At 48.0% G+C, this 26,209-nt stretch overlaps 1 protein-coding gene across 1 annotated transcript in view; it reads right to left on the reverse strand.

The window, feature by feature from the left end:
• The window catches only part of EVL (Enah/Vasp-like), a 143,057-nt gene extending 141,162 nt beyond the window's left edge, over positions 1 to 1,895 (reverse strand). Inside the window, exon 1 of the mRNA XM_070477842.1 lies at positions 1,349 to 1,895. Within this exon, the coding sequence (XP_070333943.1) occupies positions 1,349 to 1,353 (5 nt within the window). The 5' untranslated portion in view covers positions 1,354 to 1,895. The remainder of the gene's footprint in view (positions 1 to 1,348) is intronic.
• Positions 1,896 to 26,209: the final 24,314 nt, after the last annotated feature.

The following is a 26,209-nucleotide window of genomic DNA, read 5'->3' on the forward strand; positions in this document are numbered from 1 at the left end:
GGAAGAAAAAGATGTGTAAACCCCAAACAAAAACTTCTGAACAGATACTTCATAAAAGAAGATATCAAGTAAACATAAAAAGATGTTCAGCCTCATCAATCTGCAAGAAACCATAATCTAAAACCACAGTGGGATACCTCACCAGGCTGCCTGCACAATCACTAGGATGGCTAAAATTCAAGACTGACAATACCACATGTTGGCAAGGAAGCAAAGCAGAACTCTCATACACTTGCTGGAAGGAGTGTAAACTGGTACAGGCACTTCAGAAATTTGGTGTTACCTCTTAAAGTTGGAAGATACAGGTATCTTTTGACCTAGAAGTTCTACTGCTCAGACGGTAAAGAATCTGCCTACAATGCAGGAGACCCAGGTTTGATTCCTGGGTGGGGAAGATCTGCTGGAGAAGGGAATGGCAAGCCACTCCGGTACATATGCCTGGAGAATCCCAAAAACAGAGGAGCCTGGAGGGCTACAGTCCATAGAATCGCAAAGAGTCGGAGGCAACTGAGCGGCTAACGTGTTAGAAACAAATGTCCTCAAGTAGCGGATTGGTTAAGATGCAGTATCTTCATATAATGTAATACGACAGATTAATAAAAATGAGCAACAGTTAGGAGGTAATGGATGAATTTCAGAAACATCTTGAGTGAAAGAAGCCGGACACACAAAAGAATATACACTGTATGAGTATTTCATTTATATAAAGATCACAAAACGGGCAAAAATTAAAGACACTATAGTGTTTACGGGATATATGTTTGGAAGGTAAAATTACAAAGACAAAAGGCAAGGAAGTGATTATCTGCAAAAGTCAGGATTGGGTGACCTCTGGAGAGAGAGAATTTCGAGTTCCTGGTGCTGGCAATGTTTTTTTCTCGAACTGATAACCATCAATCCCCCCTGGCTGGGTAATGAACCATAGAAAGGTACGTTGTGGGTCTTGCACTCGAGTGGCGTGCAAGAAGAAAGGAAATGGGGACGAGAAAAAGGGAGCAGAGTCAGGCGAGCAGCTCCAGGTGGAAGGACACGACCCCTTAACGTGCGAGCTCGGGGCAGCGGCACAGGGCTGCTGAGGCCGAGGGGACGGAGTCCGGGGGAGGGCGGCCAGAGGAGGGGGGCTGCTCGGGGCCCGGCGCGGCCACACACGCCCGCGGGGTCGTCTCTCCACCCGGCCGCCAGCCCCCCGCGAGTGCCTCCCGCGAGCTGCACAGGTGGGCGCCGCCCGCGCCGACTCCCCCAGACCCTCCCAGCGTCCCCAAAGTCCCCCCACCCCCGGTGCTCCTGAGGCCCTCCCCGCGCTCCGCACGCCGCCCGCCCGGCCTCCCCACGCGCCCGCCAGACTCACCTCATTGTCGCTGCCGGGGCGGGCGGGCGCGCGGGCCGGGGGGCGCGGCGCGGGGCGCGGGGCGTTAGCGGGGCAGCCGGCCCCGGGCGCGGCGGCTCCGCGTCTCGCTGGGCTGCGGGGGGCAGCGGGGGCTCATCTTCTCGGGGCGGGCGTCAGGGCCGCTAGCTGCGGGGACGGGCTGAGGCGGCGGCGCCTGACAGCCGGGCCCCGGCCCCTGCCATCTTGGCGGGCGCGTGCCCGGGCCGCCGTGTGCGCGCGCCGCCAGGGGTTGGGGGGAAGGGAGAAAAGGGGAAGGGGCGAGCGCCGTCCAGGTCCCGCCGACCGGGGGGGAGCGCGCGCGCCCGCCCGAGACTCGGGGCTCAGTTCCCGGGCGGGCGCGGGCGGCTGCGAGACCGTCGACGGAGAGGCGGGCAAGCGTGCTAGTGTGCGCGCGCGCGCGAGCGAACTCAGCCCAGGAGCCAAGACTGAGGGGAAAGCGCGCGCGGCGGCCCAAGCACCACACAAAAGGCGCGGGGCCCCACAGCCCGCGCCTCCGGCAGAGCGGAGCCCGGGACTGCGAGGGGCGGGGTGGTATCTAGGGGGCGGGGCTTGGGGCAAGGCCTGGCCGGGAGGGGCGGGGCTTCGAAGGAAGGGTGCCTTCGAGCGGCGAGAAGGAGCTCGGTAGGGGCCTGGCAAGGACGGACGGATGTGGCGGGGGCGGGGCTTAGAGGAACGCGCGAGCCTTGAGGGGCGGGACCGAGGAGGAGGGCCGAGGCGGGCTTAGGGGGTGGGGCTAGGGGCGAGGTCTGGCCGCGAGGGGCGGGGCTTGGGGCGAGGACTGGCTCCGAGGGGCGGGGCTTCGAAGGAAGGGTGCCTTTGAGCGGCGAGAAGGAGCTCGGTAGGGGCCTGGCCGGAACTGGCGGATGTGACGAGGGCGGGGCTTAGAAGTACGCGCGAGCCTTGAGGGGCGGGGCCGAGGAGGAGGGCCGGGGGCAAAGTGGGCGGGGCTCCCGCGCGGTGCCTGGAGGGCGGTGTTCCTTCCCCGCGCCCGGAGCCTCCCCCAACTACAAAGGAACGGAGAGCTTCGGCGTCCTTGGCCTTGATGGAAGAATTCAATCTTCCCCCCGCCCTGCGGTGGGCTCCGCCTTCTCGGAGCCAGAGAGCCACCTGGATTCTCGGGGCGTCGACTGACCTCTTGTCTTTGTAAATACAGAGTCAAGGCTGGGACGGGGAGTCGTAGCTTGGAGGCATTATCAACAGCTGAAAGATCTCTCAATCCATAAAGCCCCACCTGGCGCCCCCAAACCAAACACTTGAGAACAATCACACCGGCTGCGCTAGATTGTCCAGGTTTTCTCTGATTGCTAAATCCCCAGCCCTTCCTGAAGGTTAGCCATTCTCGTTGCTGTAAATACTAAACCCTCCGAGTTTGACTTTCCCCATCTAATTACACGCTGGGCGTTACGCTTTCGCACTATCGCCACTAACGCTCCCATTCTCCTCTATCACAGCAACAATGAAATCTGTCTTCTAAAATATTGCGTCTGAGCAAGAGCACGTGAAACGTTTAGCGGTGTCTGGCATGCATTAGGAGGGCAGCAAAGGGGTCGCTATTTACTCCTGGCCGGCGGTGAGAAGTGGCTTTGTGAACCGAGTGGTTTTGCCCAAGATACAGGAAGTGGTAGCGCCAGTTCTCAAGCCAAGGTTTTTCTGATTCAGGATCCCAGCACCCGTCCATTCTCATCTGCTTCGGTGATCATCCTTCTCACACGATACAGATTGATTCCCCTCCCTCAGCATCCACCTGTCCACAGGCTTCCTTAACCCTTGGCCGTCACATCTCCACTTTCCTTCCCCGATTTGTTTGAGCCGATGTCTTCAGACTCAAAGCGCGCTTTGGTCCTCCACAGTTCTGTCTGAGCCCCAGAGATTTTCAGCCCTTCCTAACCTTATTTGTCTCTCTCTTCCCGGGGCCAAGACTGTCTACAGAAGAGACTTATTAGATACTAAAAATTCCTAAATGGACTAGCCCCAGGTCCCCTGGAGATGTCCCAGTGTGCTCTGCAGAGGCAGGGTCATCCCTGGTTCCTGCATAGCAAAGTTTTGTGAGAAGAGCCTCCCAGGACATTGACCTGTTTGTTCTCAGCCTTGCTTATTGAAGCATGGGGCCCACTCTGACCTCTAGATTGAACAGTTTCCCTGATGCCTTGGAGTCCAGCTGGAGGAAGATTTGCTGGGAGATATTGATGGCAGATATACAGTGCAATCCATGGGGTCACAAAGAGTTGAAGATGATCGAGCAACTGAACTGACTGATTGATGGCAGATTTCCTATAGAACGTTAGTACCAAAGGTGAGGGATACATGCCTTTGCCAACCTTTCCTGTTAACTGCCAATCTCCTGGAGCAATAAAGACATTCAAGTTCCTTTAAGGTGCATCAGAGAATATGGATGCTAGAGAAGATCTGCAAATCTTCCTCTCAGTAAAGGGTTGGGGGCACAGAACACTGAGAAAGTGGCCCAACATCACTCACTGATCTATGAATTCACTAGTTTATGAAATCATCTGTGTCAGGCTCCTGGAGAAGTTTCTTTCTTGCTATGATGTTTGTTTGAGGGCTTCTTGAGCTGCAGGAAGGGCTCAGTTGGCAAGTAGGGACCCCTTGAGCCCTAAGTCGGGCCCAACTACCCCCTGAATGGGCGTTGGTGTTTTTTTTTTTTTTTTTTTTTGGCTTTGCCAGGTCTTAGTTGTTACACATGGGATTTTCTATTTTCACTGTGGCATGTGGGATCTAGTTCCCTGATCAGGGACTGAACCCGTGCCCACTGCATTGGGAACTCGGAGCATTAGCCACCAGACCACCAGGGAAGTCCCGTGGGCATTGGTCTTTGTCTAACCAGCTGAAGGATGCTTGGGAAGCCAGAGCGTCCCATTTTACCTGAGAGCTCGGACCTCTCTGAGCCTCCATTTCTTATGGTAACACTATCTTGTAGGTACTCCTGAGAGTCAACATAAAGTCAGCTCCCAGAAAGATCTTTCCTGCCCTCCTCCAGCACCTCACTCTCACAGCTCCTCCTCCTTTGCCTTTGTGCAGACACCTGAAACCATCGTCTATTAGCATCTTTCCCATTTACTGAACTTAAAAGTACATGAACTCAGGTTTTCCATTCTTCTGATAAAAAGAAAATATTTTTTTGGACCTGTGGCCTCTGAATGAAGTGTATCTGGAGGTCACCAGGTTTTAAATTTGAAAAAATTGCTCAGCAAAGTCAGTGACTTCATAGTAGGGTTCGGGCAGGACACATGGCCAGGCTGACTACCCGAGGGTCAGTTCCCAGGCACTCCTAGAGTGGATTTCTCATTCATGGGGGAGGCAGGGAAGGTGGGGTTTCTACTGTCTGATGAGTCCAGGTTAGTCAGAACCACAGGTGTGTAACAGAGCTAAAAATCCTAAAAATGTACATTTACCCAGCCTCCCCTTCCAGAGGGTAGAGCTGAGGCCCTGAGAGGGAGCATGGTGAGTGAATGAGGACAAAAACATAATTGCAGTCTCCAAGCCCCAGCACTGCCCATGTTACCCCACGCTCCCACCCTGTTTCTAGAAGTTTTTCCAGCCTGGAGTCACTCATGAGGAACCAGCCCTGTGGATCATCTTCTCCATTACTTGGGGTTGCCAAAACAAACCTCACTCATCGCAAATAATCCAAAGAAACACAGTTGCTTTTGATGATTCACCAAATGAGACCCTGTCTAGTTTACTTTAACTAGCCTGAGTAAATTACTGATTCATCTTAGACACCGAAGTGAAGGCGACAGTGGTCTCAGGGGACTTGGGATCAGCCGTGACATGGCAGCTCTTTTTTGAAAATCCTTATTCATGCCATTAGTCTCCTTGACCAATTCAGTTATAACCCACAGTTGTTTTCCTTAAATATAACACAAGTTGCTTTCATCCAGTCATTCATTCAGTGTCTATTATATTCAGCATGTGTCTGCCTCCTCTCGTGCCCAGCCCACTGACTCCGTCTACCTGGCAAGTTATCTTCAACTCCAGTCATGTGTCTCCCCTCCCTGAGACCCTTGGCACTCCCTCGCACAGGGCGGTAGACACCATTCTCCAGATGGAGTTAGGGCTGTGGGCCCTGGCCCATCACACCCTTGTCATCCCATAGTGGGGTGGTCTTTTTGCTGGCTCCCCCACTGGGCTGTGAACTTCATGAGGGCAGCAGGCACATCTTGCATGCTTGTTCCTCTTTGTGTCCCATGCTTGTTACAGCACAGAACAGACACCTTATCCTCATCCTAACAGTGCTTGTCAGTGGGGGGGTGGAGGTGGGTAGGGGGTGGCGGGGATGAGTGTGAAGCTATCTCATTTTGGAAACCAAAGCTCCTGTGTTCTGGTTCCATCTGCGGGAAACATAAATTGCTTCTGGCCCATCTTGCCTTCCATGCACTGAGGTTGGCCTGGGGCTCATAGCTAGAGCTTCTTTTTGACTCCATCTCTCAGGCTTCTCAGCTCAGAAGGCAACTCTCCTGAAGATGATGTTTCACTCATTTTGAAGGCTCAGGAGGGGGTGACTCTTGGGAAGAAGGGCCTTCAGTGGTCATCCTGGGGATGACTCCAGCTTCCTGCTTGGGTAACTCAAAAACCTGGGCCAGGGACTTCTGAGTCGTCCAGTGGTTAAGAATTTGCCTTCCAATACAGAGGGTGTGGGTTCGATCCCTGATCAGGGAGTTAAGATCCCACATGGCTCATGGCCAGAAAGTCAAAACATAAAACAGAAGCAATAGTGTAATAGGTTCAATAAAGATTTTAAAGATGGTCCATATTTTTTAAAAAAAGTCTTTAAAAACTCCTGGACCAGTGGTAAAGAACCTGCCTGCCAATGCAGGAGACATAAGAGATGCAGGTTCCTGGGTCAGGAAGATCCCCTGGAGAAGGAAATGGCAACCTACTCCAACATTCTTGCCTGGAAAATCCCATGGACAGAGGAGCCCGGAGGGCTACAGTCTACAGGGTCGCAAAGAGTCAGACACGACTGAAGCAACTTATCGTGCAATCTAGTGGAAGCTTGAGCAGATGTGTGCATGTTGGGGGGCTGAGGGATCTTGGGTGCCCACCCAGCAGAGGGCAACTTCTTAATGCCCAGGAGAGGAGCGTCCAGGACCAAAGCTGAAGCAGGCATGCCTTTCTGAAGGAGCCTGGAGCCGAGTCCTGCCATCCCGGGCTACCTGAGCATTCCCTTTTAACAGGATTTTAATCTCCCACTCCTTTCTTTTCTCTTTTAAAGTCTTTATTGAATTTGTTACAATATTGCTTCTGTCTTTTGATGGCAAGGCTTGTGGGAATCTTGGCTCCCTAGCCAGGGGTCAAACCCACAGCTCTGCTGCTGGAAGGTAAAATCTTAACCATTGGACCACCAGGCAAGTCACCCCACTTCATTAAATTAAGAAGACTAAGCCAGGTGCAGACCAGCCTAGCCTGCAGTCCTGGAGAGAGTGCTTATCCCTGGGGAGCCTATGCCTTTTCCCAGGAGCCTCTAGACCTTTGGGGAAAGATGCTCTACCCAGCTGCTGCCTAGGAAAGCCCAAACTCCACTGCCATCACAGCCTAGCCATCAGGTCCCGGTGTGGGGAAGCTGTTCACATAGCCTGGAAAAGGGACTTCCTGGTTACTGCTCCCAGTTGGCTGTTTCACATCTGCCTTGGACATCCCGACAGCCAAGCCTCTGTGGGGAGCTCATTTCTACAACAAGGCTGGCAGGTCTGGGCCTCAGAATCCATGAGTAGGCACTCTAGGGGGCTCAGGAAGTTTAAAGAGTGCCATTCCCCTACACAACGCTCTACCATCCTGAGCAGCCAGAGGTGATGTGTCTAAAGAAGGGAGGATAGAGAAGTTATAGGGAAAGTCAGGAAGATTTTGCATGGGAACAATCTGAGATCAAAAAAATCATTCCTGGGAATTTAAAAAAATTTTCAAAATTTAAAAAATTTAATTAGAGGTAGCAAAAACCAGAGGGGATTCCCAGGTAGCACAGTGGTAAAGAATCTGCCATTCAATGCAGGAGACTCCAGAGACTTGAGTTTAATCCCTGGATCAGGAAGGTCCCCTGGAAAAGGAAATGGCAACCTACTCCAGCATTCTTGCCTGGAGAATCCCATGGACAGAGGAGCCTGGTGGGTCACACTCCATGGGGTCACAGAGAGTCAGACCTGACTGAGCTACTGGGCAACAACAACAACAAACAGAAAAGACACTGATCTAGAACTCGGTTGGCACACTTTTCTGCAAGGGCCAGATAGTAAATATTTCTGGCTCTTTTGCAGACCATTCAGTTTTCGTCACAACTATTTCTCTTGGCCATCACAGCCTGAAGGCAGCCATCAAGAATCCTTGGGCCAGTGGATGTGGCTATATTCTAATAAAACTGAAATTGATTGGTGTCATTTCCGGGGGGCTCCAAAGAGCTTGGTACCCTAGTCCTTTATGTCCCAGTGAAGAAAAGAATTCAGGGGGAGCAAAGCGATAGATAAGTGATTTGTTAGAATAGGATGCTTGTGAGGCTTACAAGTGTGGGTGAGTGAGGCGGGGGTTGCACCCTGAGAACTTACTAGTGAGAAATGGAGTATTCCTGCCATATCAGTGAACAAGGATGTCAGTGAAGGTGTTATTCACTCAGTTTTGTCCTACTCTTTGTGATCCCATGGACTATAGCCTGCCAGGCTCCTCTGTCCATGGGATTCTCCAGGCAAGAATATGGGAGTGGGTTGCCAATTCCTTTTCCAGGTTATATTCCCAAACCAGGGATTGAACCAGCGTCTCTTAGTTCTCCAACATTGGCAGGTGGGTTCTTTACCATTAGCACCTGGGAAGCCCTGCTATCTATTTGGTTTGCTTTAATTCACAAAATTACTTGTGAGGTTCAGACTACCTTCCCTTTGTTGCAAAACTTCTATATAATCTGGCTCCTCCCCTTGCCTCCCCAGAGCAATTCTCTCGGGGTTACTTGAGATGCTGTCTTCTGGTCTTGAAGTCCTAAAAATTCCCACCAAATAAAACTGTCAACTTTTAGGTTGTGACTATTTTTTTTTAGTTGACACTGGGCTACAGTTTTATAATCAAAGGTAAAGTGGGGAGGGGGAGAACGTCTTTGTCTCTCTTGAGTAAGAGAGACAGAAGTTGTGCTTCTGTCATCAGGTCCTCCCCCAGGCTGGGCAAGGGAGTTTTCCTGTCCCTACGTGGTCAAGCTAGGCTCACAGACTGTTGATTTTTATGTGTGGACAGAGCATGTCCTAGGGGTCATTAACTTACTGAACTCCCTGGGCAGGATGCAGAACTCATTCCACCATTGTTTTATTGTTTGGGGGCACATCTCGTGCTTCTGTTACATGGTTTTGTTGCTAAGCAAGCCAGCTTGGCTTTGTGGTTAAGCAAACCTGCTTTCTTGAGTGATCATTAACTTACAGGATCTCCCCCCCCCCTTTTTTTTTTTTGGTCTATTTACAACCTCCTAGTGGGATTAACTGTTTATGCACCTACTTTGTCCCTTTACTCTGTCCCTATCAAAACTTTACAAAAAACAGGTGGCAGGCAGGAGTGGCAGGAGGGATTGGGCCTGCAACCCAAAGACCTAAAAGATCAGATGAAAAAATTACTTGGAGAAGCAGAGCAAAAAATAATAAGAAATAAAAATGATCATTGACAAGATAAAACACATAAATGATGGATTCAAGAGATCTAAATTCTGAAAAAATAGGAGTTCCAAATGGGATGGAAGGAGGAGAAGCCATAATTGAGGACAAAATTGAGTTTTTAAGTTAAAAGAGCTAGTCAGAAGACTGGAGACTCTCCCCGAAGATCAAGCAAGGCCAAGTTATTGACTTTCACTGCTACTTTTCAAGATTGTGCTGGAGGTAATTAAACAAGAAATAAAAGGCATTCGATTGGAAAGAAAGAAGTAAAACGATCTCTATTTGCAGATGACATAATCTCTGTGTTTAGGAAATCCTAAGTAATCCACTGGAAAACTGTTAAAACTAATACATGAGCTCACTACAGTTACAGGATGTTATTGTTGTTTAGTCGCTAAGTCATGTCTGACTCTTTTGTGACCCCCTGAACTGAAACCCGCCAGGATCCTCTGTCCACGGGATCTCCCAGGCAGGAATACGGGGGTGGGCTGCCATTTCCCTCTCTGGGGATCTTCTTGACCTTGGGATGGATCCATGTCTCCTGCATCTCCTGCACTGGCAGTCAGAATCTTTACCACTGAGCCATTTGGGAAGTTCCCAGTTACAGGATACAAGTGAAATATTCAAAGCATCAATTGTATTTCTATAAACTTGCTATGGACAATTTGAAAATGAAATTAAGAAAACTTCTTTTTACAATAACATAAAAAAGAATAAAATACTACTTAGGAATGAATTTGGCAAAAGAAGTGTTAAGACATACACTGAAAACTGAAAATATCACTGGAAGAAATTTAAAAAGGCTCAAATAAATGGGAAAACATCCATTCATGGGTTGGAAGACTTGATATTATTACAAAGGCTAGAGTTCGCAGACTGATTGCAAAGTTGATGCAATCCCTGTCAAATCTCTTCTTTCAGAAATTAACTAGCTGATCTTAAAATTCATTTGGAAATGCAAAGGACCCAGAATAGCCAAAACAATCTTGAAAAAGAACAAAGCTGGCGGACACACATTTCTTGACTTCAAAATTTATTTAAAAGTTTTGGTAATCGAAACAATGTGGTACTGGCATAGATATATATATATCTATAGAATTGAGTTCAGAATCCAGACATAAACCCTTGCTGCTGCTGCTGCTGCTAAGTCGCTTCAGTCGTGTCCGACTCTGTGAGACCCCATAGACGGCAGCCCACCTGGCTCCCCCATCCCTGGGATTCTCCAGGCAAGAACATTGGAGTGGGTTGCCATTTCCTTCTCCAATGCATGAAAGGAAAAGTGAAAGTGAAGTCACTCAGTCGTGTCCAACTCTTAGCGACCCCGTGGACTGCAGCCTACAAGGCTCCTCCGTCCATGGGATTCTCCAGGCGAGAGTACTGGAGTGGGTTGCCATTGCCTTCTCTTAAACCCTTCCACTTATGTTCAATTGATTGTTCACAAGGGCTCCAAGATAACTCAGTGAAGGAAAAAACAGTCTTCAATAAATGGTGCTGGAACAACTAGACATCCACATACAAATGAATGAAATTTGAACTCTTTACATCACACACAGAAATACCTTAAAACAAATCATAGTCCTAAACGTAGGAACTAAAACTATAAAACCCTTAGAAGAAACATGTGTGAATCTTCACTACTTCTGGTTATCAGGTAAGAGATAGACAGGCTCCAGGTTGGATATTTACAATCAGCCACCATTCTGTTTGCACTTCTTGAGACAAGAGATTGGGGGGGCTTCAGTTCAGGAATTTACAGTCAGCATCCTGTTTGCTCTACAAAATGTAAGTAATAACAGAAACAGGGTAAATAGTCAGTCTTTGTCTCTTGTAAACATCTCGAGTAAATAACCACGGCAAGGACAAAGAAGGGTACTGTCAAAGTAAAGAATTAAGGGATCTCCACTTCCCCCTTTTTAGCATAAGGGAGACACCATACATGTGCAGAAAGGCTCTTTGGTATCAAAAGTCAGAGGATAATTCCAGGCCATAATGAGTCTTGCTCCTCCCAGAAGCCTCCACTTCAAGACCCATCTTGGCTAAGGGGTGCGTGCCACCTCAAAGAAGGTTCCTGAGACAAATTAACGGGGGGGGGGGGGGGGGGGGGGAGACAAAGCAGGATGATTGGCCTGAAGGAAGACAAAGGCCCGGAAAACTGCCCGCTCGTAAAGGATTTAAACTCCTCAAAGCCTCCGCTCTCTCCGAGCTCACCCATGCCCCTTTCCGCATGTAATTTTCTTTTCAATAAACTTGTTACTCTACTGTTTACCTTCTGCCTCCTTGCCTGAATTCATTCTTGACTAGGCAGGCAAGTTCTAGGAACTCTAGCCCTAACTGCTGGCCCCTGTGTCGAGTGGTTAGGACTCCTGGTCTGAGAAACTAAGACCTTGCTTCTAGCTACCACTTGCTGCTACTTGCTGCAAGCTGCCATTAACTGCTGCGCACGTCGGAAATCAGTTAGGCAAACGTTCCCTAGACATGATTCCAAAGGCACAAGCAACTGAAGAAAATGATAGATAAATTTAACTTCATCAACATTAAACAAATGTTGTGGCAAGTAATACCATCAGAGTGAAAAAACACCGCACAGAATGGAGAAAAATATTTGCTAACATATATGTGAAAAGAGACTTGTAGCCAGAATATATCATGAACTCTTACAACTCAAAAATATAAATAAGCCAATTAAAAAGTGGGCAGTGGATCTGAAAATATATTTCTCCATAGAAGATACAGAAATGGCCGAAAAGCACATGAAAATGTGCTCAACCTCATTAGCTATCAGAGAAATGCAAATCAAAACTGCAATGAAATACCACTTTATATCCACTGGGGTGGCTGTAAATTAAAAATCTTAATTAAAAAATGGAAATAAGTTATGTTGAAGAGGCAGAGAAATTGGAACTCTCATAATTTGGATGGAAGTATAAAATGCTACAGTGAAAGTGAAAGTTGCTCAGTTGTGTCCGACTTTTTGCGACCCCATGGACTATACAGTCTATGGAATTCTCTAGGCCAGAATACTAGAGTAGGTAGTCGTTCCCTTCCGTTCCCTTCTCCAGGGGATCTTCCCAACCTGGGGATCAAACCCAGGTCTCCCGCATTGCAGGTGGATTCTTTATCAGCTGAGCCACAAACACTTTGGAAAACAGATTGGCAGTTCTTCAAACTGTTCAAAAGAGTTATAACATAATCCAGGAATATAACTCTTAGGTATATATGCCCAAGTGAAATGAAAATGTATGTCCACAAATGTTAATAGAAGTATTGTTCATAATAACCCCAAAGTGAAAACAACAGAAATTTTCATCATTTGATGAGTGGATAAACAAAATGAGGTTCATCTGTACAACAGAATATTAGTTGCTAGTAAAAAGGAATGAAGTAATGGTGCTTCCCAGGTTGTGATAGGGGTGAGGAATCCGCCTGCAAATGCAGGAGACACAAGAGATGCAGGTTTGATCCCTGGGTCAGGAAGATCTCCTGGAGGAGGGCATGGCAACCCACTCCAGTATTCTTGCCTGGAGAATCCCATGGACAGAGGAGCCTGGAAGGCTACTGTCTATGGTGTTGCAAAGAGTTGGTCATGACTGAATGTCTGACTGAACACACACATGCAATGACACATGCTACAGCTCTGATGAAACTTGAAAAAGGCTAAGTGAAAGGAACCAGTCACAATGACCACCACATGCTGTATGATTCCCCTTAAAGGAAACGTCTGGAAAAGGTTAAGTCCAGAGACCTAAAGGAGTTAAACGGCTGCCGATAGCAGGGAAAAAATAGGGAATAAGTATCTGTTATGGACCGAATTGTATTCCCTCAAAATTCATTTGTTGAAATCATTCTCCTGGTAGATACCCCAGAATGTATTTAGGGATAGGACTTTTATAGAGGTATAATTAAGTTAAAATCGTTAGAGCAGGCAGGTCGCTAGGTCTGAGCAGAAATGGGGCCAGGGGCCAGGTAGCAGGAAATCACGCATCTTGTTAACAGTGGGGGTCCACGGGCAGATGAAGTAAATCAGGAACCTCCAGTCTGACAGTAAACCACACGCTTTGGGTGATAAGGGTCTGGGTAGCAGACAAAGAAAGGTGGGGAAAGGCGGGAATCTTCTGCTTCTGAATGTAACCTTTTGCTCATTATGCTCTCATTACAATAAAAAATTAGTCTTACAGGTAAGAAACACTCATTATGCACCAACACCATGACACTTGGGATCTAAGCTAAATAAGGACAAGAATCCCTTCTCCCCTCAGGAAATTGGAGCTGGGAATACAATCCCTAAAGCCCTCCTTCCCCAGTTAATATTCCAACCCTTCAACTGTATGCCCCCATAACCAGTTTCCCAAAGACCCAGGGCAGCAGCTCCTCACCCCTCAACCGGTTTTCCCTCTGAGACCGTATCTTTGCTTAAATAAACTCTCACTATACATTCTTAACCTCTCTGCTTTGTCTCCAAATTCTTTTAGATGAAGCAAGAACTTTTAATTCACTGATGAAGAAACAAGGCCATTAATACGGGCCCTAATCAGATCTGAGCTTCCCAGGTGGCTCAGTGGTAAAGAATCCACCTGTAATGCAGAAGATGGCAGGAGATGAAGGTTCCATCCCTGGGTTGGGAAGGTCCCCTGGACGAGGACATGATAACCCCCTCCAGGATTCATGATTGGAAAATCCCATGGACATAGGAGCCTGGCGGGCTACAGTCCACAGCGTTGCAAAGAGTCAGACACAACTGCGTATGCATGCATGTTGCCTGAAATGGTAGTCTAATCTGACTGGTGTCCTTATAAAAAGAAGAGATTAGAACACAAGGAGACACCTGCAATGGAAGAAACACTCTTTGAGGACACCTTGAGAAGGCAGCCATCTGCAGGCTCCAGGAAGAAGCCTCAGAAGAAACCAAACCTGCCGGCACCTGGCTCTTGGACTTCCAGCCCCCAGAACAGCGAGGAAATCAATGTGTGTGGTTTAAGCTCCCCTGTCTGTGATATCTTGTTATGGCAGCCCTAGTAAACGAATGTACTGCCAACGGCCATGGGGTTTCTTGTGGGATGAAGAAAATGTGAAATTATATACTGATGGTTGCACAACTCTGAATATACTGAAAGCCATTGACAGGCATTCCTTAAATGGGTGGATGTTAAGGAATGTGAGTGATATCTCAATAAAACTGTTAGATATGAGCGATCTCACCAACCATTTGGGAGGACTGGTAGAGAAAGACACTCACCCCGTCACAACCGGGGAGTAATGGCCTTGTTTCCTCTCCCACATGGATCATGTCCTTGGAAAGGATGGGAGCTTAGGCCTGCACTTCTCTTTTTTTCAGAGAGCTGTAAACTTCTAGCTTCTTTCTTTCTTTTCTTTTTTAATTTTTATTTACTTGGCTGCACCAGGTCTTAGATCCAGCCTTCAGGATCCAGTTCCCTGACCAGGGATCTGTCAACTACAAATTGGGACTTTCCAAGAGCATTTGCTGTGAAAGTGCTGCCAGCACTCAGTATGCCAGCAAATTTGGAAAACTCAGCAGTGGCCACAGGACTGGAAAAGGTCAATTTTAATTCCAATCCCGAAGAAAGGCTAAGCCAAAGAATGCTCAAACTACCGCACAATTGCACTCATCTCACATGCTAGCAAAGTAATGCTCAAAATTCTCCAAGCCAGGCTTCAACAGTACGTGGACCATAAAATTCCAGATGTTCAAACTGGATTTAGAAAAGGCAGAGGAACCAGAGATCAAATTGCCAACATCCGTTGGATCATCGAAAAAGCAAGGGAGTTCCAGAAAAACATCTATTTCTGCTTCATTGACTATGCCAAAGCCTTTGGCTGTGTGGATCACAACAAACTGTGGAAAATTCTTAAAGAGGTGGGAATACCAGACCACCTGACCTGCCTCCTGAGAAATCTGTATGCAGGTCAGGAAGCAACAGTTAGAATTGGACATTGAACTACAGATTGGTTCCAAATCAGAAAAGGAGTACGTCAAGGCTGTATATTGTCACCCTGCTTATTTAAATTCTATGCAGAGTACATCATGAGAAACGCTGGGCTGGAGGAAGCACAAGCTGGAATCAAGATTGCCGGGAGAAATATCAATAACCTCAGATATGCAGATGACACCACACTTATGGCAGAAAGTGAAGACGAACTAAAGAGCCTCTTGATGAAAATGAAAGAGGAGAGTGAAAAAGTTGGCTTAAAACTCAACATTCTGAAAACTAAGATCATGGTATCTGGTCCCATCACTTTATGACAAATAGATGGGGAAACAGCAGAAACGATGACAGACTTTATTTTGCAGGGCTCTAAAATCACTGCAGATGGTGACTGCATCCATAAAATTATAAGACGCTTACTCCTTGGAAGAAAACCTATGACCAACCTAGACAGCATATTAAAAATCAGAGACATTACTTTGCCAACAAAGGTCCATCTAGTCATAATTATGGTTTTTCCAGTAGTCACGTATGGATGTGAGAGTTGGACTATAAAGAAAGCTGAGCACCGAAGAATTGATACTTTTGCACTGTGGTGTTGAAGAAGACTCTTGAGAGTCCCTTGGACTGCAAGGAGATCCAACCAGTCCATCCTAACGGAAAACAGTCCTAAATATTCATTGTAAGGACTGATGCTGAAGCTGAAACTCCAATAGTTTGGCTACCTGATGCAAAGAACTGATTCATTTGGAAAGACCCTGATACTGGGAAAGATTGAAAGTGGGAGAAGGGGACAGCAGAGGATGAGATGGTTGGATGGCATCACCGACTCACTGGACATGAATTTGAGTAAACTCCGGGAGTAGGTGATGGACAGGGAAGCCTGGTGTGCTGCAGTCCATGGTGTCGCAAAGAATTGGACACAACTGAGCGACTGAACTGAACTGAAGTGAAGAGCATTTGCCAGCTTCTGAACAGCAACAAGGGTGATTGCCATCTGCCTCTGCAGAGACTGAACCATGTGCTGCTGCGGCTGCTGACCTTCTACACTCCCTGAGGGGAATTTAAGGTGGAGAATGAGGCACTGTGTGCTCCAGGGAGACTGCTGGAACAGGTCTGTAGATAGTGAGATATTTTCAGAAACTGCTTTCATGATCCCCAATCCCTTCATCTCTTCATATCTAGAAAATTATCACTAAAATCCCTTCTTGGTGACATCAGCTCCTTGTGACTAGCAGGAAACCTTTTGTAAAGTAAGCGCTTGATTGCACTGCATTCCCCCTGTTTTGAAATCTTATATATTGACCTTCCTCCCACTACCTTTGGAGCAGTCTCTCAGAACTGTCTGAGATGCTGTCTCCCGGGCTGTGGTCCTCATTTTGCCCCCAAAGAAAAGGTAACTCGCAGCTCTCACATTGCACATCTTTTCAATAGGCGTATCGAACCAGAGCCCTCTGCACTGGGAGCTTGGAGTCTTAGCCACTGGACCACCAGGGAAGTCCCTGTAAACTTCTAATTTCAAACGCAGGTAAGAAGGTAAGTAACCCGTCTAATTCTTTCTTTAACACAGCCTGTTAGTTTCCTATTGCTGCCATGCAAATTACCCCAGATTTGCTGGCTTAAAGCGACGTGCGTGTGTTCTCTTACCGTTCTGGAGGTCAGAAGCCTGGCACGCCTCCCTGGGCTAAAATCACAGGGCTCCTTCCAGAGGTTCCAGGAGAGAATCTGTCCTTGCCTTTTCCAGCTTCCGTAGGACACCCACACTTTGGCTCCTGTCGCCTTAGGTAGGGGCCGTCTCAAAACCAGCAGCCGAGGGCAGGTCTTCCTCACTGGGCACCCCGCTGACCTTGCTCTGAAGTCACACCTCCCTCACCTCCTTCCCCTCCCTCCCTCTCATAATTAGGGGCCCTTGGATTATACTGGGCCCCTAATTGCATGAATAATCCATGGAACTCACCCTAATTCAAGGTCAGCTAATCAGCAATCTTAATCCTACCTGCAGCCTTCCTTTCCCCTTGCCTTAGAATCTACATATTCTTGGGTTCCTGGGATTAGGACTGGACCTTAGGGTGGGGTGGAGGGTGTGTTCTGCACAGAAGAAATCTGCCTTTTCTCCCAGGAAGCTGAAAGACTCCTGGAATTATCCTTGTTTTCCTTGGAGTTGAGAAATTTCACCTGAGTGCAGTGAAACCCTAAATGACCATAAAATATATGATAAAAATTTAGCTTGGAAATGTAAAGATTTCTTCTGGATAACTTTTAGCTGAAAGAAGAGATCAGTATTAAAACTACAAATTAATAAGAAATTAATGAAAATGAGAAAACATCCTAGTAACACTTATGGGATACAACAATAGCAAATCTTAAATGTTTTCTTTTGTCGTATAACAAGGAAAATATGAAGTATTTCACTTAAAACACAAGAAAATAAATTTTTAAAATAAGAAGAGAATCATTTAGGATAAAAGCTGAAAAGAATGAACTAGAAAACAAAAACCACTGAAAAATGAAACTAAAATCTGCTTCTTCCAGAAGAAATAAAAGGGAAAACCCATAAAACCCCAGAAATTAAAGAGGAGAAAATAAAAGTACAGTAGGAATGAGAAACCACTTATAATCACATGTGGTAAATGAGAATAAAATAATTACATGAAGACACTATTGTGATTTGAATTCAATAAATTTGGAGATCTACGTGAAGTGGATAATTTTTTTAAAAAAGTCAATAGAAAGGTTGTAATAAGAGAACTTCAATTGGACTGAACCCTAAAACCAAATTGATAGCAGGGGTGCCGGATGGTGAGCACTGGGGGAGGCCAGCCACCTGCAGGACCTCCTTGGAGAAGCATCAGATACCGTGCCTGTGAGTGGCCGACTGGCTCCTGGCCAGACAGCAGATGGACAGTCAGCTCCAGACAGGGCTGCCACCAATTACCATGTCTGGCCCTGGGCCGGCCCCCGCCCTCGCTGGGCCTGGGTGTCCTCCAGAGTTGGATCCTGGAGGGTAGACTTAGGAGACCCACATGGGGTGGGGGAAGGGGGAATGGACTCAGGATTAGAGAGTTTGTGGTCACCTCCACCCACCCCCCTGACTGCACCAGTCACAGCAGCTGCTTTCTCAGCCATATTATAGGGCGGATTTTCCTGTAAGGTTTTATCTGTGGGAAGCTGTTGCTGAAACAATTGGACATCAGATGATTCCCCAACCCCCAAAGCGCTGTCAGCTCTGATCTTTTCATAGCACTCACCTGCCAAAGTTCATGGGTTTGCTTTGATAACTTTCTGGTCTCTTAGAATTTTAAAGGTGTTTATAAGTCCCTCCATGGTGACGGGGGCTTCCATGGTGGCTCAGTGGTAAAGAATATGCCTGTCAAGGCAGGAGATATGGGTTTGATCCCTGAGTCAGGAAGATCCCCTGGAGAAGGAAATGGCAACCCATTCCAGTATTCTTGCCTGAAGAATCCCATGGACAGAGAGGAGCCTGGTGGGCTACAGTCCCTGAGGTTGCAAAGGTCATCAGACAGGACTTAGCGACTAAACAACAGCCAACAAATGGAGATGGATGTGTGTTCCTTCTTTCACAGAACTGCTGCTTAATTTGGAACCTGATTTAAATTTGCTTTCCCCAAATGACCTAGAACTAGGCTAGCATGCAGAGCTGACGGGCTGCAGAGGCTGGTACCCTGTCTCCATCCACGCCCGCCTGCCTTTCTCCTCTGCGAAGGACGAGCTTCAGAGCCTTTGGGTAAAAATAGTTTTGTGTGGCTTCCGCCAGGAAGACGCTTGGAAAAGGAGAGAGGATTCATTTGCTAAAAAAGAAAGAGCCTCCCAGATTGTTACCGTCATTTTGGAATTCATCTTTGCAAAACCTACCAGGGGACATGAAGATGTTCCCGCCCTCTAATTCAGCAATTCCACTTCTGGACGTTTGCTTTGAAGTAAATCTAAAAGGAAAACCCAGCAGATGAAGCTGTTCTCTGCACTGAGGTTTGTGACAGTAAAACCCTGGAAGCAGGAAAAGATTCAGGGTTAAGGGCCAAGGTTTAGGAATTGAATACAATCCAAATGCTCACCTGCCCACTCATTCATGTATTCCCCCTAACACTTACTGATAATCTGTCCACACACAGGACTGTGCTAAGTGCTGGAGAAGGAAGAATGAACAGATGCAGTGTTTATGTCTCAGACTGAAGGGCTACAGGCAAGTAAACTAAGTAAACCCACAATTACAGTTCAATGTGATAAGGGAAGTACAATGTGGGGAAGAACACATGAGAGAGACCAGACATCAGACTAGGCATTCAGGGAAGGCTTCCTGGAGGAGGTGGCCTTTTGGCTGAGTTATGAAAGTCAAGGAGGTTGGCCAGGAAAAATGGGAGGAAGAGTGTGGGGACAGACAGCACCTATAAAGACTAGTGAAGTCTGGGTGGTGACAGGGAGAATGCTGGGGTGTGGGGACAGGCAGTGAAAGCAGACAGAGGTGGTGTTGGAGAGGAGCCCAGAACCCCCTGAGCAGGTTCTGTGAACAACACAAAGGAGATTTTCCCTAAGAGCAGCTGAAGGGGTTTAAGCAAGAGAGTGAGGTATCCAGAAACCTCACTCTGACTGCCTTGTGGAGAAAGGCCAGTGTGGCTGCAGCCGGGTCAGCACAGAGACAACACAGATGAGAGCCCGCGGGGATGCAGCTGATGGCTCCTTCAGTCCTGGAGACGCAGAATGGCTGAGTGTGGACTCTGAAACTTTGTGGCTCAAATCCCGACTTATGCACTGTTCAGCTCTAGAAAGTTAACTAAACCCTCTGGGTTTTAGTTTACTCCTTATAAAAGGGGGCTTCCCTGGTGGCTCAGCTGATAAAGAATCTGCCTGCAATGAGGGAGATCTGGGTTCGATTCCTAGGTTGGGAAGATCCCCTGGAGAAGGGAAAGGCTACCCACTCCAGTATTCTGGCCTGGAGAATTCCATGGACTGTATAGTCTATGGGGTTGCAAAGAGTTGGACACGACTGAGAGACTTTCACTTTCACTTTCATTGTAAAAGGAGGACTACCAGGTCAAGAAGTCCCCTCCTTGGGTGGTGAGAGAGTTGAAGGAGGGGAGGCATGGGTAAGTGCTCTCTAAGGGAAGCTGTTGGAGTTGTGACTATTATTGGCGGCTTGTTGATGCAGGCAGTGAGTCTAAAAGAAGGGTGGAGAGATTTCCCCGGATGGTAAAGTGTCTGTCTGCAATGCGGGAAACCTGAGTTCGATCCCTGGGTTGGGAAGATTCCCTGGAGAAGGAAATGGCAACCCACTCCAGTACTCTTGCCTAGAAAATCCGATGGACGGAGGAGCCTGGTGCAAGCTACTGTCCTTGGGGTCGCAAAGAGTCAGACACGACTGAGCAACTTCACTTCACTACCAGCGGTTAAGACTTGACCTTCCAATGCAGGGCGTATGGGTTCAACCCCTAGTTGGGAGCTGAGATCCCACGTACCTCCTGGCCAAAAAACCGAAACATAAAACAGAAACAGTGTTGTAACAAATCCCATAATGTCTTTAAAAATGGTCCACATCAAAAAGCCTTTAAAAAGAAAACCCAAAAGAGGGATGGAGGTGGATGCCCACTGCTGGCTTGGGCAGGTGGGAGGAGGCAGCACTGGGTTTGGGGAGAGAAGAGGATAAATTGATGTGGGACAAGAAATCGAGGCGCTGGTGGGCTTGATGGACATCCAGGTATGAGACAAAGGAAGTCGATTCAAGGATGGTTACTTGGGGGCTTATTGGGGCCGAAGAGGTGACTGAGACCCCAGAAGCCGAGAAGACAGCTGGGGTTGGTGGGGGCGGGGGCGCGGGAAGTGAAGAGGGCAGAACACCCAGAGATGAAGAACAGAGCATGTAGGTTTTCCTCCGATGGGAGAGATTGAAGCCTGCTTCACTGCTGATGGAAGGGGCCTTCAGAGAGTGTTTTGTAGACAAACGCCCTCTGTAAACACGGTCTTTATTATTTTTTTCTTATTATCTTCATTGCCATCATTGGGGTGAGAGTGATAGAACAGAGTAAAGGGACAGAGTAGGTGGTTAAACAGTTAATCCCTCTTGGGGATTGTAAGTAGAACAAATATGGGAGACCCTGTAAGTTAATGGTTGCTTAAGGAAGCACATTTGCTTAACCACTAAACCAAGCAGGCCTGCTTAGTAACAAGACCAAGCAGCAGAAGCATGTGACGTGCCCCCAAACAGTGAAACAAGGGAGGCCTGAGACCCGCATCCCACCCAGTGAGCTCAGGAAGCTAATGACCCCTAGGCCGTGCTCTCTGCACACATAAAAAACAATCGTTTACGGAAAGGGGACATTTCAAAGTAAAGACCCTCCGTGTACTGAGTCCTGAAATAGTATTTCGATGGCCATGTCACTACATGCTTGACAATGTGGGGACAAGAAAACTCCTCTGCCCAGCCTGAAGGAGGAGCTGATGATGGAAGCTTGATTGCTACTCAAGAATGAGGAAAAAAGTGGTCTTTTTCTCCTCTCCGCTTTTCCTTCGATTAATAAAACAGTAGCCCAGACACCTGGTTAGAAAAACAAAAAACAGACAAAAAAACCCCCCAAAACCAAAACCAAAAACAACAACAACAAAAAACAACCCCCCCAAAAAACCCCACAAACAAACAAAAAGAAACAGTAGCCCAGTAAGTTCCCAGGGTGTGGCACTCTTGCCCAGCTGCTTGTAAGCTTCACACGCATCTGATTCTAATGAGCCACTTCCTGTCTTTCACCTTGCCTCTCGCTGAGTTCTTTCTGCACTGAGACAGGAAGGACATGGAATCAGCACTCTTTGGAGCAACCCAAATGACACCTAGTGGTTTCAAGAGGATTGAATTAAGAGTGAAATCAATCATAGCAGCCTGTTTATATGCAGCAGATCAGAGTTATTTATAATGAAGTTATAATGACAGGGGCTAATGCTTATAAAGTTAAACGTAAAAAGCAATATAAAGCATCGTCTATGCAATATGCTAACTACAGAAACACATCCCAAAATGTACTCCTCGGGGAAAAAAAAAATGCAGGAAGGAAATGCACTGAGAAATAACAGTGCTATTTCTGGGTGGGAGGGATATGGCGGGGCTTCCTTCTGCATTTGCTATGATGAGTATGTATTAGTTTCAGCATGACAAAATACAATCAACTTTACACTATAAAAAGAAACAAACTAAGGTGGTGGTGGTGGGGGTGCTATCCCTGCCAGGTGACCGTGGGCAGATCCTTGTTCCCCCAGAGCTCTGGTCTCTACATCTATAGAAAGACAGGGCTGAACAAAATAGCATCCTCCCCATCGTTTGCTCTGGAGACTGCCTTGAAGACACATCCCAGGAAAGAAAGGCAGTGACTGTGGTCAGCTAGCCCTGGGGGACTTTGTGCACTCAGAGGGTCTCCCCCAGATGGCCTCAAGCCTCAGGTTCTCATTCCACCTCTCTGCTCAAAGGTCACCTTCCTGAGTGCCCTTGTTCCATCTCTGTGGGCCTGTCCTGACTCTGGCCAGCTGTCTGGCTCTACAAGACCAAGAACTGTGCTATTCTCTCTCTTTTTTTAAATTATATGATCATATTTGTCTGTGAAATTTGAACACAAAATAAACTAAAAAAAAAAAAAAATCATGCATCACGCCTGTGGTTACCAAAGGCAGAGAATTGGCAGGAGGAAATACAGGATTCAGGTGAGCGAAAAGTACAAACGTACAAGTATAAGGTGGGCATGCTCAGTTGCTAAACTGTGTCTGATTCTTTGCGACACCAGGGACTATAGCCCGCCAGGGTCTTCTATCCATGGAATTCTCCAGGCAAAAATACTGGAGTGGGTAGCCATTCCCTTCTTCAGGGAAGATCTGTGGTATCCTTTGGTATCTGTGGTCCTACTATAGTGCCTGGCTCAGAGAGGGGATGGTACTTACTGGATGGTTGGATGGATGAATGGATACAATAGTTCCTCCAGACAATGCACACCAGTGTATCAATATTAAAACTCTCAGAAGACCCACACTAAAAGCCTGTTCAAACCTGTTAAGTTCATTTACTCATTAATGAACCCAGGGTTCATTAACACCCCGTGAATCAATGTTCCACAGAACATCCTTGGGGAAATACTCCCCCAAGGGGCCCCCCCTCCCAAGCTTCCCTGCAGCTCTGCCGTTCAAATAAACAGCCCTGCCATTGCGGTTGGCCAGAGTACCTCGGGGGAGGCAAGGGTGCTGTAACTTTGTGGCTTCCCCCAGGACTCCAGAGCGTCCCCGCCCTCCGCTGTCCCGGGCCTGTCGGGTCCTCCCCTCCTCCACTTCCAGCCAATGTCTGAGCCCTCGAGCTGCCTCAGCACAGGAGTGAACACGCCAGAACAAGGGAAAAGCCTTCCCCTCAGCGTCTGAGTTTCTGAAGGTGGTTTCACACTGGCCCGGTGCCGAGGATGACTGAAGGTGAGGATGGTGCAACCTCAGGCACTCCGGAGACAAGAAACACTGGGACGTTGTCTGGTTTCTGCCACAGTTAGTTTCAAATCCAGACGATGAGCTGATGCTGTGGTTTTAAACTACCATCACTTCTGCCGCCTGCCACTTCTGTGTGAATCAGAGTGAAATAGACCACAGGAGCAGAGAGCGCTGTGCAGCGTGATGGGTGTGAACAGGGGTGGGCAGCGTGCTGATTGTGACTATCACAGCCCCTTCTCATTGTCGGTCGTCGTGGCTGTTAGGGTCCTGAGGTTACCTAAGGGATCTAGAAGCCCATTTGGGGAAGTGGATCTCAGAATTGCCACAGACTGTGTCACATAGAGGGGAGTCAAGCAATTTCCTAGTTCAGGCCTGGTAAGGAGGGAGAAATTACCCCTCAAAGTTATAAGCTGAAATATTCTAAGCAAATTCGTTCCCAGTGTCTGCCATTTTGCCCCTCACATCGCTATGGCAACTTGACTATTGAAAGGCTTGCTCTTGTCTAAAGGCTGGTTCCGTTGCACCCTAGCGTCTCTAGCTGCCGATCCTGTGCATCAGCGAGGCTGGCTGCTGTAGACGGAAGCAGGACAGAATCTAAAGGAAGTGGCTGGGAACATGCGAAGGCAGAAAAGCCCTCGTGTGTCTTGTCCTGCCGGTCAGCATATGGCCTTGAAGCCCTTCCTAGCAGAAACGGAGGATGGAGGAGGGGATGGAGAACCATGTAGCCTATGAGTTCCCCCCCTTTTTTTTTTTTTGGCTGTGCTGGCTCTTCATTGCTACGCACAGGCTTTCTCCAGTTGGGGTGTGTGGGGCTCTCCTTGCGGTGGCTTCTCTTGTGGAGCGTGGGCTCTAGGATGTGCAGGCTTCAGTAGCTGTGGCTCATGGGCTTAGCTGCTCACAGCAAGTGGGGTCTTCCTGGATCAGGGATTAAACCTGCGTCCATTACATCGGCAGGTGGATTCCTTTTTTTTTTTTTTTAATATTTACTTATTCAGCTGCATCTGGTCTCAGTTGCAGCATGTGGGATCTTCGTTGCATTCAGCAAGATCTCTCGCTGTGGCTCATGGATTCTTGTGGCACAAGGCTTAGCTGCTCCACAGCATGTGGGATATTTTCTCTCTCTTTTTTTTTTGGCCACATCACGGGGCATGTGGAACTTCCCTGACCAGGGATTGAGTCTAAGTCTCCTGCATTGGAAGTACAGTGTCTTAACCACTGGACCACCAAGGAAGTCCCAGGTGGATTCTTAACCTCTGGAACACCAGAGAAGTCTGGAGTTCCCTTTTTCTTGGCTACTTTAAGCTCCTGCGTGATGAACCTTCTCCCACGGCATTTCCCCAGATGGAATATTCATGGCCAATCATCAGCATATTGGGAGCGCAGGTACCCAGCGCTCACATTTGGGAACTGCTGATGTAAGCAGGTTTGGTATGAGTTTCCTGACACCTTGTGTCCCCGTAGACCACACACTGCACTTAGCACATGGTGTTTCTCAACTTGTCCAGGAACCTTCTCTTGCTGCTCCTTGAACAGCGCTCTGCACAGCGCAGGTCCAGGAACTGGGAGTTCAGTCTCGGCTCTGCCCCCAGCTCACAGAGTGACGTGGGCATGCACCTCTATCTTTCTGACCCTCAGGCTCTTCCTTTTGGAAGATGGGCGAGTGATCCTACCTCTCAGGCCGGTAGAACGATGGGAACTTGGCTGCCCTGCTGGTACGGCCGCCAAGGAGTAAGGCTGGGCGAGATCCAGTGAAGCTGAGCGGGAGTGAGCCCACGTGTGCACCTCTACACATGTGCCTGGGTGCCTGCAGCCAGCGCAGTCCCGGGGGAGGAGCCGAGACCCAGTGGACCTGCATTCCAAAGGAGCTGCTGAGCCAGGGGCAGAGTTTACAAAGGAGGTCTCTGAGAGAACTCTCAGCCTCCCATATCCACATCAAGGGTATGTGAGAGTCTGAAATTCCAACTCTGATAAAGTATTTGTAAGGAGAATTTCTTTGGGGGAAATTTGAGCTGTTGATTCCAACCCCCTTTCTCCCAAGAGGGAGGGGTGGGGGTGGTTTCTATTAGAGCTCAGATGTGTCCCCTGGAATTTGCAGACTTAGTGGCTGAAAAATCTATAGGCATCAGGGTGTCAGGAGCGGGACAATAGTGAGCCAGGGTTGGGTCATCTTAGGTCCTGTTCACAGGGCTATCTGCAGGGCGGTGGATTTCCACAGAGAGAGGACAAGAGGTGGGCTTCCCTGCACTCAGGGCTACGGGAGAGAGCAACTGCTAACAGAACGCCTTTCCCCAGGTCAAGGGGCCCACACGAGGGGTGAGAGAACATGGGCAATGAAGGACTCCCCAAGAACCTCGGAAATCTCCCTGGGAAGGGTCAGCTGAAACACCTGCCCACAGAGTGAGGACCAGCATTGTAGGATAAGAATTTCCTTTCTCATGAAGATATCCCATGTTCTTAGATTGGAAGAATTAATATTGCTAAAATGGCCATATTATCAAAAGCCATCTACAGGTTTAATGTCAGTTCAGTTCAGTTGTTCAGTCGTGTCTGACTCCTTGCGACTCCATGGACTGCAGCACACCATGCCTCCCTGTCCATCACCAGCTCCTAGAGCCTACTCAAACTCATGTCCATCATGTTGGTGATTCCGTCCAACCATCTCATCCTCTGTCATCTCCTTCTCCCACCTTCAGCCTTTTCCAGCATCAGGGTCTTTTCCAATGAGTTGGTACTTTGCATCAGGTGGCCAAAGTGTCAGAGTTTCAGCTTCAGCATCAGTCTTTCCAGTG

The sequence above is a fragment of the Odocoileus virginianus genome, chromosome 16, assembly GCF_023699985.2.
Source record: "Odocoileus virginianus isolate 20LAN1187 ecotype Illinois chromosome 16, Ovbor_1.2, whole genome shotgun sequence".
NCBI classification, from domain to species: domain Eukaryota; kingdom Metazoa; phylum Chordata; class Mammalia; order Artiodactyla; family Cervidae; genus Odocoileus; species Odocoileus virginianus.